Source organism: Amyelois transitella, chromosome 26, assembly GCF_032362555.1.
Source record: "Amyelois transitella isolate CPQ chromosome 26, ilAmyTran1.1, whole genome shotgun sequence".
NCBI lineage: Eukaryota > Metazoa > Arthropoda > Insecta > Lepidoptera > Pyralidae > Amyelois > Amyelois transitella.
The window spans coordinates 2,128,055-2,142,809 of NC_083529.1; the positions used below are offsets into that span (position 1 = coordinate 2,128,055).

The 14,755-nt window shown below is 36.9% G+C and overlaps 1 protein-coding gene across 1 annotated transcript; it reads left to right on the top strand.

The window, feature by feature from the left end:
• The first annotated feature begins 1,024 nt into the window (after nt 1-1,024).
• Nucleotides 1,025-13,656, top strand: LOC106138469 (uncharacterized). The gene is made up of 10 exons (XM_060951720.1): nt 1,025-1,231; nt 1,711-1,857; nt 2,562-2,996; nt 3,264-3,906; nt 4,824-4,977; nt 7,575-7,666; nt 8,323-8,432; nt 8,813-8,908; nt 9,834-10,001; nt 12,389-13,656. Exons 1-10 carry the CDS (start codon nt 1,127-1,129, stop codon nt 12,683-12,685), a joined length of 2,247 nt encoding a protein of 748 aa, XP_060807703.1. The 5' UTR covers nt 1,025-1,126; the 3' UTR covers nt 12,686-13,656.
• The last annotated feature ends 1,099 nt before the right edge of the window (nt 13,657-14,755 follow it).

Genomic DNA, 14,755 nt, shown 5'->3' on the forward strand with positions numbered 1-14,755 from the left:
TTCGGCTCTGATTGGGACAGTAATAAAAATTTACGACTTTTTCCCATAAGTGTAGGTAAGTAACTAAGTACATCTTTCCGCAAAAGGTTAAGTCAGAAGTACCCGAATCCGACGACTTTATATGAAGAAAGTTATGAATGTGGATGAAGCAAAAGTATTTAGGGGTATGGGTATAATGCTTCACAAATCATTACACATTTCGTCCCGTTTAATTATTAATACTAAAACATTCCATGGTGACATGCAATCTCCACATTAGCTTTGACACCTGAACGGGCCGAGGGTCTGTCTGGGTCTTTGTCTAAATAAAAAAGAATTTAGCCCGTTTAAGATACGTCTTGTCGTCTCGTCGTCTTATGGTCGTCTCCTTAGTGTCCAAGTCGATTGTCCTTTTTTTCACAGTCTGTCAGTCGGTTTTAGTCATCTAAAATGTTAAGTCAAAGAGGCTCGTTTGTCCATGTAGGCTGAACGGCCGCTACATTCCCACTTGAACGGGCCGAGGGTCTGTTATCTGTCTAGTCAGAATAAAAAAGAATTTAGCCCGTTTAAGATACGTCTTGTCGTCTCGTCGTCTTATGGTCGTCTCCTTAGTGTCCAAGTCGATTGTCCTTTTTTTCACAGTCTGTCAGTCGGTTTTAGTCATCTAAAATGTTAAGTCAAAGAGGCTCGTTTGTCCATGTAGGCTGAACGGCCGCTACAACACCTTTTTATCATAAGAGGAACATTTCATTTGTGTCACATACTGAAGTCATACTGTATAATTTTATTGAATAAAGACGTGTTTACTGCGAAATGGATAGTTATTCTACACATTCTTAAAAATGGGTAAAATGAATCGAGTAAGTCGACTAATCGATTGATCTGATTTTTCATCTCCACTTTTGAACTCCACATCCCTAATGAAATGTCAAATTTTTTGTGTCATCTGTCAAAAATAAACAACGAAAGTTTTCAAAAGTTTATTTTTTCACGCTCAATTTGTAAATTTTTGTTATAAATACAGGTAGTTATATTATTACATGCTTGCAAGTAATTTTATTTTGTTTGTGGGTAATTAGACTTTTTCGAGTCACGCTATCATTTCTAAGGTCTTACCACAAGTTCGTGTCTGCATTTGGTTATCAAAATGGATTACGAAGACAGAAATTATTCGCTGGCCGAATTAAAAAATTGTTCGTATCGAATTTTGCAACAAATTGCCAAGTCTTTGTTGCTGCCTTCGAATGTAAAGGTAAGAAACTGGAAAATTGTGACTGACTTCAAAACTTATATGAAGTTCAAAGTGAACCAGCTAGAGGAAACCTTCGAGTATGACGATTGTGTGTCCCAGCGCATCGGCTGCCTAAGATAGGGATATCATTTTAACAATAATAACATATTAACAAATCAAAAAGTACATTATAGATGAGCTTTGTAGGAAAGCCTATTACAGCACAGAGGATTATATTATTGATAAACATGTGTGTCCCATACTTGACATAATGACCTCTTATTGCATGCATGCATTGCATTTTTGACATGGTATTAACATTATTTGCACAATATGTAAACATCTTATTTTATCTATTTGACAAAATATTCATACTGAAATCATTAGTTTTTTACTCATTTACATTTTTTTATGTATACAAGGCACATTCGTCTACAATTTAGAATTAAGAGATCTATATTTGTAAATTGACATTTTCGGTTATGGTTATCTAATTTCAGAAAATCTATCTTGTACAAATGATTCACGCGAAGAAGTTCAGATCGGAAGGCGAACTGAATTCTATCATACAGAAGGTGAAGCAGGAGCGCCAACAGGTCACACAGGAGCGGAAAAAGAATGAACACATGATGGAAACTTACATACAGGTGGCTCAGAATCTCTTTTTTTATTTATTAAATCCAACTTATTCTATTTTTACAGGTTTAATCCCAATACAAAAGAAAATCCTTCTAATAAACTAACTATTTACACCATTAACATATAAATAATAATAAATAAATATATACGGGACAAATTACACTGATTGAGTTAGCCTCGAAGTAAGTTCGAAACTTGTGTTACGAGATACTAACTCAACGATACTATATTTTATAATAAATACTTATATAGATAAACATCCAAGACCCAGGCCAATCAGAAAAAGTTCTTTTCTCATCATGCCCTGGCCGAGATTCGAACCCGGGACCTCTGTTGTCACAGACAAGCATACTACCGCTGAGCCACAGAGGCCGTCAATTATTAAATCCAACTTATTCTATTTTTACAGGTTTAATCCCAATACAAAAGAAAATCCTTCTAATAAACTAACTATTTACACCATTAACATATATTACATTAAGACCAAGTGCCGCGTGGTTTCTGGCACTAATAGAAAAAAGAATAGGACTACTCCATCCCTTTCCCTGTCGTAAGAGTTGACTAATGGATAAGCTTACAAACTTAGGATTCGCTTAATAATAGTATTGAGATTCAAATAGGGACAAGTTGCTAGCCCATTGCCTAAAAAAAAATCCTAAGATTATAAGCTTATTCCTCAGTCACCTCTTAATATATAAAATTCTAATTCCAGGCTGATGAGGTATCTTCAACCAACAGCAGGCAATCCCCATCCATCTCCATGACTCCTAAGCGACGCCACCCAATGGTGATCCGTTGTAGTGCCGAAAACATCCCCCACGCCATCGCGAAGTACAATCTGAGACAAAGCAATGTCACTCGCCACACAAGAAAAACTTACCCGTCCCCTAAAAAAAGCGACAGGATTCTACGTAGCTTCAATATTAAAACCAGAACTGACACTAAGACAGAAAATATTATAACAACGTCGCAGAGCAACAAAAATAATAATTTTGCAACTAAATCCGTGTTCAGTATAATGAAATCTCCAAATATGGCGGCGAGAGAAACACCAGATCGGAAAATACAAAACATTATGTATAAGCCTGTTTTGAATAACAATTTGGACTCAAAGAGAAGTCAGTTGACGCCGAAAGTAAGAAATGTGGTATGTATTATAGAACACTTAAAAATCAACTATTACAACTGTTTTGCCAGATAGTAGTAAATGTTAGACAGTTTGAACCGGAGTCACTAACAAAAAATACTTAAAATTTAAATTAATTTGTTTTTGTCATAAAAACAATTTTTTATCACACTAAACGTAGTTTACGCGGCTTTTTCAAACATGAACAAAGTAGCATTTCTGTGTGCCAAAAAAAAAAAAAACTTATCATTACATCATTTATTACAAAAAAAATACCCAATTTTTCAGGAACGTGCTCCAGTCGGGCCTGCAAAACGTAAAGCCCGCACCTACTCTGAATTATACCCTCTACCATTACAAGAACTACCAATGATCTCTTACGAATACGTTGACAGCATCGTATTACGTGGTGAAGACGGAAAACTTACCAAAATCAACGCGGTAGTCCAAAAACGAGGTGAAAAACCACAAATCGAGGTAACCGTACAAGACATCATAAACTGCAATATAGTGCAGACCTATAAAAACTCTAGAAATGATACAAAGACCTCAACTCATGTTTCATTTAACAAATATAACGGGACAAATACAAATTTAACTAATTCAACGAACAAATTGAGTAAAATCTCAAGGAATAATGTGAATGAAACGAATAGTTTAGTTCCTGCTTCTACCAATCCGGTCCAAGATAACGAATTGAAAAGTGAATACCTGAATCAAAGTGATGAATACGATGATACTAATGTAAACGATTATACACTACATCGTAATAAAAACCAAAATAAAGTGGGGAACCAGGGATGCTCTGATTTTGGTGGCACGAATGAACACGTCATGTTGCCGAGGATCAATGCGGTTTTCAGTAGATTCAATGAGCATAAGGATATCTCACAGCCAATTTATGTACAGATTACCAGTGATTCTGTGAGATGTAAGTTTTTAATTTTTATTATTTTCTTTATATTTCTTTACATACAACATTTATTTACATATTTCTTTATTCTTTGTGGTTCCCGAGACTTAAGATTACTAAAGTCTAAAGTGAAAGGGAACTTGGAGAAAGGCTTATAAACTTGGGATACTTCTTATAGGCGATGGGCTAATAACCGCTGTCACTATTTGAATCTCAATTGTATTGTTGACTGTATGTATGATATAAAACAGCAACCGATTCCTGGTACCGATACAAAAAAAGTATATTACCACTCCATCTCTTTCCCGTGGATTCGTTAAAGGCGACTAAGAGATGGGCTAACAAACTTGGGATTCTTCGTTTTGGCGATAGGATAGCAACCTGTCACTATTTAAATTCCAATTCTATCATTAAGGCCGAACAGCTGAACGTGGCCTATCAGTCTTTTCAAATTGGCTCTGTCTACCCCGCATGGGATATAGACGTGACATATACATACATAAAAATCACGCCTCTTTCCCGGAGGGGTAGGCAAAGAATACCTCTTTCCACTTGCCACGATCTCTGCATACTTCCTTCGCTTCATCCACATTCATAACGTGACATATGGTCACGTTTATATCCCTTGCGGGGTATGTTTGTAAAAAGATGTTTGTAAAACACCTTACTGTATTATGTGTTACTACTGCAAATTATTAAATACTAGAGGCCGCCCGCGACTTCGTCCGCATGGAAACCCTATCAATCCCGCGGGAACTCTGGGATAAAAAGTAGCCTATGTGTTATTCTGGGTCTTCAGCTACCTACATACCAAATTTCATGGTAATCGGTTCAGTAGTTTTTGCGTGAAAGAGTAACAAACATCCATACAAACTTTCGCCTTTATAATAGTAGTAGGATATTTTTTTTTTCAACAAATTTGTCTATATTCGTAGATCTACCGGAGCCTGTCTACATGCCGTCGAGCGGTCTCCTGCGCGCCGCCGCGGGCCCGCTGGAGAGCCTCTACAACCTGCGGCGGCCGCTCGCCCGCAACCCGCCCGCCGCCGACACCCGCTGCGTGTACAGCACCCCGGTCATTGCCACCGCGTGAGTTGTATACACAGACACACATACAGACATACATTACATACATACATTACATACATACATTACATACATACATTACATACATACATTACATACATACATACATTACATACATTACATACATACATTACATACATACATTACATACATACATACATTACATACATTACATACATTACATAACATACATTACATACATACATACATACATATGGTACCGTCTATATCCCTTGCGGGGTGGACAGAGCCAACAGTCTTGAAAAGTACTGATAGAGGCCACGTTCAGATGTTTGGCTCAATGATAGAATTGAGATTCAAATAGCGACGGGTTGCTAGCCCATCGCCTAAAAGAAGAATCCCAAGTTTGTAAGCCTATCCCTTAGTCGCCTTTTACGACATCCATGGGAACGGGATGGAGTGGTCCTGTTCTTTTTTTTAGTGGTGCCGGGAACCACACGGTACATACATACATAACAGTAGAATTGTAGGCGATGCGCTACACAAAGTAACCTGTCACTATTTGAATCTCAATTCCGCCATAACGCCATTAGCTGAACGTGGCCGCCTGTCTAGCAAAGAAAATAGACTTGACTATGTGTATAGAATAGAACGGAATAGATTTATTTCCAAAATTGGATACAAGGTATCACTTATTGACGTCGTCACATCACTTAAATCTAATTATAACTACTACCGCTTCCGAAGCGCACGTGTAGAAGAAGCGGCGGAACAAACTACACTGCAGCGTTTTCATCAGACGTCAATTTACAAATATAGATCTCTCAAATCTAACTCGTATAATCAATAACCCCTCTGTTCCGTTGTTAATACCGGCTATGCCCTTTTTTTTTTCCTAGCATGCCTGCCACTACTATATTTTGGTATTTTCTAGTGCGTCTGTAATATGTGCTTTCATTCATTCTCGTGTTTCATATATTATTTCATACATAATTATAATCACTCTTTTATTCTTTACCGGCAAGAGACTTTAAGGCCACATTCAGCTGTATGGCTTGATGATGGAATTGATATTCAAATGGTGACAGGTTGCTAGCCCGTCCCTTAAAGAAGAATCCCACGTTAATTAGCCTTTCCTTTGATCATCTTTTACAACCTGCATGGGAAGAGAATCAGCTGTTGCGCACTATGTTTTTTTCTTCACGACCAGACGAGCATGGCATGGAACCTTCATATTATTTTAATAAGCTTAAACTGTGAGAGGAAGTAAGAGCAGCCTTCAGTCTTATTTTTTTTCCATCGCATCTTCATTTCTTTTAATGTTTTCTTTATATATAACACGATATTTAAGCGCAAAAAGGTAGAAGTTTAAAAAAAAAATACACTAAAAAATATTCAAATTTGAAATGCGCTTGAATATTCTAAAAATGTATTTTATCTTTCTCCATAGACTTTTATCGAAATAGATAACTTATTTCACGTACTGAAGGTTTTTCCTGGACTGTTATGAATGAACAGTTACAAGGTTGAGACGTTTTCTGGCCGTCAGAAAATCATACAACAAACATACATTAAATCAAATTTTTCCACTTACCACGATCGAGAAACCTAATAGTTATGCAAATTATTTAACTTTACCAAAACTGTGTAACTGCTTTTTTTCTATTTTTTTAATCAAAATCTGTCCTTTTTGCGTGAAAGAGTAAAATCACAAATATATCTATCCTCACAATATTTATAAGTAGGATTATCCTCAAACTTAATATTTAACATACCTACTACCTAAGTAATTGGTATGTACCTAGATAGATTTCATCTTTCCACTTGCCAAATACATACATGTAATCACAACACAAGTCTACAATCCTAGCGGGGTAGACAGAGCCAACAGTCTTCAAAAGACTGAAAGGCGACGTTCAGCTGTTCACTTGCCACATACCCTGCATACTTTTGGCATCATCCGCATTCATAACACTATTCAATCAATTAATTAATAAGTCATCTATTTCGATTTATATCTATGACCGTTGCTTCTGGTTTTGGCACTGATTTTGCACTTTTTTCACAAAATGGTTGACTGTTTGACCGCTTGGCTGCATGTTTATGGCTTGCAGGCTACCACAGCCCACTGCAGTGTCTTCGTTATTCACCGCTAGTTGTGAGTTGCTTTTACTAATATATTATTATCATATATACTTCCATACTAATATTATAAAACGATTTTTTTTTAATTTATTTTACGAAAAATAAATATAGGTCCGATTTTGATGACATTTCGCATGATGCACAGACAACTTTCAGAACATTAGGTTACATTATTCTAAAAATTCCCACGAGTGAAGTCGCGCGATATACTTCTATACAAATATTATGAAATGTTTAAGTCTGACGTTTTAACTTTCAAAGACTACTGGACTGACTATATCCGATTATAACGTTCCATACAGGCAGACAGAAAAAAATTGTTTTACTCTTTCTCTCTTTTTTAGTTTTCCGCTACTCTTCTTTAACCATCCTCTTATCAGTTTTTTGGATTAATATTTAACGTACAGACATTCGATTTTTACTGTCTTATTATATGTATACTATTGATGATTATTAAATGTTATATTGTCATTATTATTGTTTTTTTTTTATAATACAGCGTCCCAGCGGGTTAATAGCTTTGATTCGGAGAATGCTGCGAAAATCCGTGACTTAATGGGAGCTGCTGACTTAACATCTGATGAAGGTATGTGTATTGATACTTGGTTTTTGATATATTGTTAGGTATGCAGATAATATAAATTGTGATACATTTTTTACAAGACTATCATTCTTTACAAGACTGTTGGCTCTGTCTATGTCTGCATGTGATATAGACGTGTATATATGTATGTATTTATATTAATTATGGAATCTTCAAAGACATTTCGCTGCTATTGGTTGAGCGCTTTTTTTTTTTTTTATATGGGACTAATTACACAGATTGAGTTAGCCTCGAAGTAAGCTCGAAACTTGTGTTACGAGATACTAACTCAACGATACTATATTTTATAATAAATACTTATATAGATAAACATCCAAGACCCAGGGCAATCAGAAAAAGTTATTTTCTCATCATGCCCTGGCCGGGATTCGAACCCGGGACCTCCGGTGTCACAGACAGGCGTACTACCGCTGCGCCACAGAGGCCGACAAAAAGGCTTTGTATTCTCACTGTGATTGGCTGATATCGTGTGACGTTAGTGAATGTCGCCATAACGTCAATAAGCGATACTTGGTATCCTTTTTTGAAAATACTTAAATCAATTTCTTTTTCATTCTGCCCAGTTTTTGGTCGGTTAGAGTCGGGTCTTAGCCCTATAACAAGGAGCATTATTTTATGATATCATAATATATTTTCAGAAATGAGTTCAGTTTCGTCGACCGATCTATCCGCCGCCCAAGACCTTAGGGCCACCGTCACTATTCCTGAAATGGTGGAGGATGCATTAGAGCTGATAAGCCAAGATGGGGTGAGTGTGAACCATCCCTCAGCCATCATCGTGAGTCTTTCCCATCCCATACCCTACAAAGGTTGCCGAAGTCTTTTCTTGTAAAAAACTGACTGACCCAATCCAGTATCTTGGTCAAAGGCGCACAAAGTGCTCTTCTCCAGAGATTTGGAGACGCAACTGGAACTAAAAATAATGTTAGTGTGCTAATTAGTACGTTTACAAAGTAACATAATAAGTATGAACAAGTCTCCCTTTTCCCGTAGAAATTTCGGGAAATCCACTATTAACTCATAAAGGAAGTACAGATATTTAATTATTTGTCTGGTTCTTAAATATGGTATAAGTCTTCATTGCTTTCATAACGGATCTGAGACTAAAATGTATCAAAATAATTTCAGGATTACATGGAGCGCATCGGCATGGATGTGAGAGTCACGTGTGTTATCTGTACATACGTGTGTCCGAAGTTTCTGCTGGAATATCACCTAAGAAAGGTACGTACGACTTCAGTTACATTTTTATTAGATGTATTAGTTCTGCCCATTTCTGATTGGCCTGGGTCTTGGATGTGCATCTATATGTATAAGTATTTATTATAAAACTAGCGGCCCGCCCCGGCTTCGCACGGGTGGACATATTTTTGTGTTTTATATTTTGAAATAAACAAAGAGTAAAAACAAATTTATGCTTATGTCACTTTTGAAGGTCTATTCTATATCTGTGCCAAATTTTATCAAAATCGGACCAGTAGTTTTTGAGTTAATTCCACACAAACATACAAAAATACAAATCTTTCTTCTTTATTATTAGTGTGGATATAGTATCGTTGAGTTAGTATATCGTAACACAATTCTCGAACTTAATTCAAGGCTAACTCAATCTGTGTAATTTGTCCCGTATATATTTATTTTATTCAAGTGACATTTTTTAATTCAAATGAGACATTATGTTAACTTACTGCTTTTCGGGTCAATATTTCCTGAGAATCGCCACTATTTTTTCCCGTCAATTCCGTTCGGAAGTAGTTGTCTTGATCACTTCGGGGACGTCCTTTGGGGCTAGTATGGCAAGTGCGATATCGTTTTCATCGCGCGATAAACTATCGCTGTCCCGTTTCGCGTCATAACAGAAAGCGAAACAGCGATAGTGTATCGCACGAAGAAAACGTCGTCGCGCGTGCCATGCTAGTCTCCCTGCTGTAAAGGCAGGTCAAGGTAAATTAAATCGAAGAACTCACAAGAAGAATTAATAAGAGTAGATGAAGCAAATGAGGAATGCAAGGTTCAAGTGGTTCGGCCGTTGCTCTCGCTTAATCCCTTAATCGCTTCTTACGATACCCACGGGAAAATAAGGAGTGATTCTAATCTAAAGCGCCAGAAACCACACGGTGTGTTGTATTTTACTATTTCCCTATCACAGGAGCACGCGAACGAGATCTACCACCAGGAGGCGGACTCGTGGAGCATGAGCTACAGCCTGGGCGGGCTGGTGCGCGCCGCCAGCTGCGCGCGCCTGCTGTCGCACGACGCCGCGCTGCTCGTGCTGCGCGCGCACTGCCGCCATGACTGCTTGCACGTCGTCCTGCACGTGAGTCTTTCTGATCTAATCCGTTGTAATCCTGCCAATCTTGATAGTTTATTGATATTTTTTGAGTAAATTAGGCAAAGAACAGAAGCAGGAGTATGATCAGGGTTTTATTTTTATTCCTGCTCTTGCACGACGCCGCGCTGTTAGTGCTCCTCGTGCATTGCCGCCACGACTGCTTGCACGTCGTCTTGCATGTGAGTCTTTCTGAACTAATCCGTTTTAATCCTGCCGATCTTTATCGTTTATTGATATTTTTGAGTAAATTAGGCAAAGAACAGAAGCAGGAGTATGATCAGGGTTTTATTTTTATTCCTGCTCTTGCACGACGCCGCGCTGTTAGTGCTCCTCGTGCATTGCCGCCACGACTGCTTGCACGTCGTCTTGCATGTGAGTCTTTCTGAACTAATCCGTTTTAATCCTGCCGATCTTTATCGTTTATTGATATTTTTGAGTAAATTAGGCAAAGAACAGAAGCAGGAGTATGATCAGGGTTTTATTTTTATTCCTGCTCTTGCACGACGCCGCGCTGTTAGTGCTCCTCGTGCATTGCCGCCACGACTGCTTGCACGTCGTCTTGCATGTGAGTCTTTCTGAACTAATCCGTTTTAATCCTGCCGATCTTTATCGTTTATTGATATTTTTTGAGTAAATTAGGCAAAGAACAGAAGCAGGAGTATGATCAGGGTTTTATTTTTACTCCTGCTCTTGCATGACGCCGCGCTGCAAGTGCTCGTGCATTGCCGCGACGACTCCTTGCACGACATCTTGCATGTGAGTCTTTCTGAACTAATCCGTTTTAATCCTGCCGATCTTTATCGTTTATTGATATTTTTTGAGTAAATTAGGCAAAGAATAGAAGCAGGAGTATGATCAGGGTTTTATTTTTATTCCTGCTCTTGCATGAAGCCCCGCTGCTCGTGCTCCTCGTTCATTGCCGCGAAGACTGCTTGCACGTCATCTTGCATGTGAGTCTTTCTGAACTAATCCGTTTTAATCCTGCCGATCTTTAAAGTTTATTGATATTTTTTGAGTAAATTAGGCAAAGAACAGAAGCAGGAGTATGATCAGGGTTTTATTTTTATTCCTGCTCTTGCATGACGCCGCGCTGCTCGTGCTTCTCGTGCACTACCGCGAAGACTGCTTGCACGTCGTCTTGCACGTGAGTCAACCTGAACTAATCCGTTTTAATCCTGCCGATCTTGATAGTTTATTGATATTTTTTGAGTAAATTAGGCAAAGAACAGAAGCAGGGGTATGATCAGGGTTTTATTTTTATTCCTGCTCTTACATGACGCCGCGCTGTTAGTGCTCCTCGTTCATTGCCGCGACGACTGCTTGCACGATATCTTGCATGTGAGTCTTTCTGAACTAATCCGTTTTAATCCTGGCGATCTGTATACTTTTTAATTGTTTAACGATTGTATTAAGTGAAGAACGGAAGCAGGTGCATGATCAACGGTTTATTTTTAATCGAATCGTTATAAATTGCGCTCAACCATGGTTGCTTGAGAATCAGCTACAGCCTTGGAAGTGCAATTTCCGTCTCTTGCATGACGCTGCCCTGCTCGTGCTCCTCGTACATTACTGCTTGCATGTCGTGTTGCACGTGAGTCTTTTAATCCGTTTTAATCATGGCGATCTTCATACTTCTTCAGTGGTCTGTAATATGAATATATAAAGAACTTGAGTAGGAATATACTGATGGTTTAGTCTTATATTTACTCTTCCTCTCGCACAACGCTGTCTTCTCATGCGATACCGCCATGATTGTTTGCACGTCGTCTTGCGCGCGTGAGTCTAATTCGAAATCCGTGGTAATCCTGGCGATACATACATACATAAAATCACGCCTCTTTCCCGGAGGGGTAGGCAGAGACTACCTCTTTCCACTTGCCACGATCTCTGCATATTTCCTTCGCTTCATCCACATTCATAACTCTCTTCATGCAAGCTCGGCGGTTTCGGGTACTTTTGACCTGACCCTTTACCAGGACGTCCTTAATTTGGTCAAGATACGTTCGCCTAGGTCTTCCCACTCCGACCTTTCCCTCCACACTCTCCTTGTATATCTGCTTAGTCAACCTGTTTCATTCATCCTCTCCATATGACCGAACCATCTCAACATACCCTTTTCTATTCATGTAACTACATCTTCTTTCACATCACAACATTCCCTAATCACGCTGTTCCTTATCCGGTCACTCAATTTCTAAATCCTGGCGATCTCCATACTTTTTAAAGGTTTTACGATTGTAATGTGTGAATAAATGAACCAGCTATGATCTAGTTTTTATCTTTTATCAAAAAGCTTGCACGCTATGTTGTTGGACATTAAGCTCCACAAATCCCATTTTTCAATAATACAAATTACTCTTGTTACCTTTCAGACTCTACAGGACGACACGAACCTCCCAAAAAGTGCTTCGATCACTATTTACAACAAGGTCACAGGGGAACCGTACTCCTGGGACGGTGAAATCCAACCTCTACCCCACGACTTAACATATAACCAAGAAGCAGACGGACTTAAAATACAAGTGTCAAGGCTAGACTTACTTCCAAATAGTGCTAATTTAAAACTATTAAACGGCGAATTGGTTTTGAAATCTCCAACAAAAGTGGTCGTAGGTCAACCAGAATTAGACGATATACACATCGTTTTACATGTTAAGATATTGAATTAAGTTTTTTGATTACGATCCAATCAGGTAAGGTTCCTGTGATAATAGGGTCACGGAGGTCAGACCGCAGTCGCTTTGTGTAATTACCTGACCTCCCCAAGTTCAGTGTTGCCTCCAATAAATTTAAATACTCTTTCAACCTCTTTTGCTACGATTTTCATTCTACAACATTTATATGAATGTAAAAAAAATATTATAATTTTATAAACAATAGGTTTATAATTATTTTATATATTTTATAAAATAATATTGTCCTTTATGCAATACTACATTGATGACTTTTAGATTATAGCCAGTTATTTAGATCATTTTTGTTTTAAATTGACTGACTTGATAGATATTACTACAGGTACAGTCAATAATAAAATTAATACTTAAAATATCCCTTTTCTAATAATAAGTACTAAATTCCTTAAGTTAACTTTTTCCAGTTATAATTTTAATTGTATTTAATTGAACACTATACTCAGTGATAGTTATGTAGGGAAAACGACGATGTCAAATTATTTTTTAAAATGTTTTTATTTTATTTTTTTGCATAGGATTACGTTTCATTTTTTACTTTTATGTATTAGTATTAGTACAAAAAATACTTTTATAGTTAGCGGTAACCTAACCATAGCCTAATAGTGGGAATTCAATTTTAAGTGTAATTTAGGGTAAAGGAAGGGATTATCTATAACTACTTAACACGTTAAAGATGTTCGCGGGATTTAAAGGTAGGAAGTAATTAAACTACCGGATCAAAATAAAAATGAAGAAAACTCATAAATATTTCTCCATAACCAAAATACGCGTTTAGTGTTTTTAAAAAAATATTTATATAAATTGTTATTAGTTTTTTAAGTAGATTCTTCGCAACTAGTACTTCGAAAACGAATTATATCTGAAGTACGCCCATTCTTTTTTCTTATACGTTATTTTAAAAATGAAACAAGTTTAGTTTGTTTTTAAAAAAAAGCTTTTTCTTTAAAAAACAGGTTTTCAACATAGTTCATAATGTCTTATTAAAATTTTATTGTATTCTGATAGTTGTGAGTTTTTCCTTTCCTACCTTATAATGGAATGGAATAAAAAGCTCATTATATATTAAATGACCATTGTTAATTCAAATATTTAACTTTTGAACATACCTGTTGGGTATTTATTTTATTTTTGTAGAATCAAAAAGAAGAAAGTAATATGTTTTATTATTATTTAAGAAAATCTTGTCAATTTTAGTATAATAAATGTCAGTAAATTTTTTACTCCCCGAAAATTAATAATTTTAATGTTTTCAAAATTTGTATTAATCATGTTTTGTAATATTCTCATGCTTTTGTAAGTACTTATCCAGATCTCTCAAACTGAATCGATCATACTAATTGTTCAAAATACATTTGTCTTTTGCGAAAAAATATATTTTGTTATCGTAAGCCTTTTCTCGTGTGCCATATTTTTCTATTTTTGTAGCAAATCATGCTGTTTTCAGATTTAATTTTTCAATATTATATGGTAAGGCTGATTTGGAGTTATGTTTGATCTCAGTGTCGCTTATAAGGTTCATTAAAGTTTGGTATAAAAAGAGTAGTTTGATTTTTCTTAAAATAATTAACATAACTTTGGTCATGGTTGTTTAGGTATATCTGGGTGTCCTATAACACATACATTTACTTTAGGTTAATTACCCTAAGTATCAATCTGTTTATTTTTTTACACTTTCCTGTCGTGGGCCTGCTGGAAGAAATTTCTCTAGAAATAAGTAGTGCCCTTGTACTGAATTTCTCTTTATTTTAAGTTTTATTCTTATTTTCCTTGATGTCCATATATATTTATATATAAATATACATACATACATACATATCATCACGTCTATATCCCTTACGGGGTAGACAGAGCCAACAGTCCTGAAAAGACCGAAAGGCCACGTTCAGCTACTTGGCTTAATGATAGAATTGAGATTCAAATAGTGACAGGTTGCTAGCCTGTCGCCTAAAAAAGAATCCCAAGTTTGTAAGCCTATCCCTTAGTCGCCTTTTACGACATCCACGGGAAAGAGATGGAGTGGTCCTATTCTTTTTTGTATTGGTGCCG

Bases quoted from the DNA above. Each gene is read 5' to 3' on its own strand.
- LOC106138469 (XM_060951720.1), top strand. From the start codon at position 1,127: ATGGATTACGAAGACAGAAATTATTCGCTGGCCGAATTAAAAAATTGT. The intron at 3,907-4,823 runs GTAAGTTTTTAA...CTATATTCGTAG, and splicing joins TACCAGTGATTCTGTGAGAT to ATCTACCGGAGCCTGTCTAC. The intron at 7,667-8,322 runs GTATGTGTATTG...ATATATTTTCAG, and splicing joins TGACTTAACATCTGATGAAG to AAATGAGTTCAGTTTCGTCG.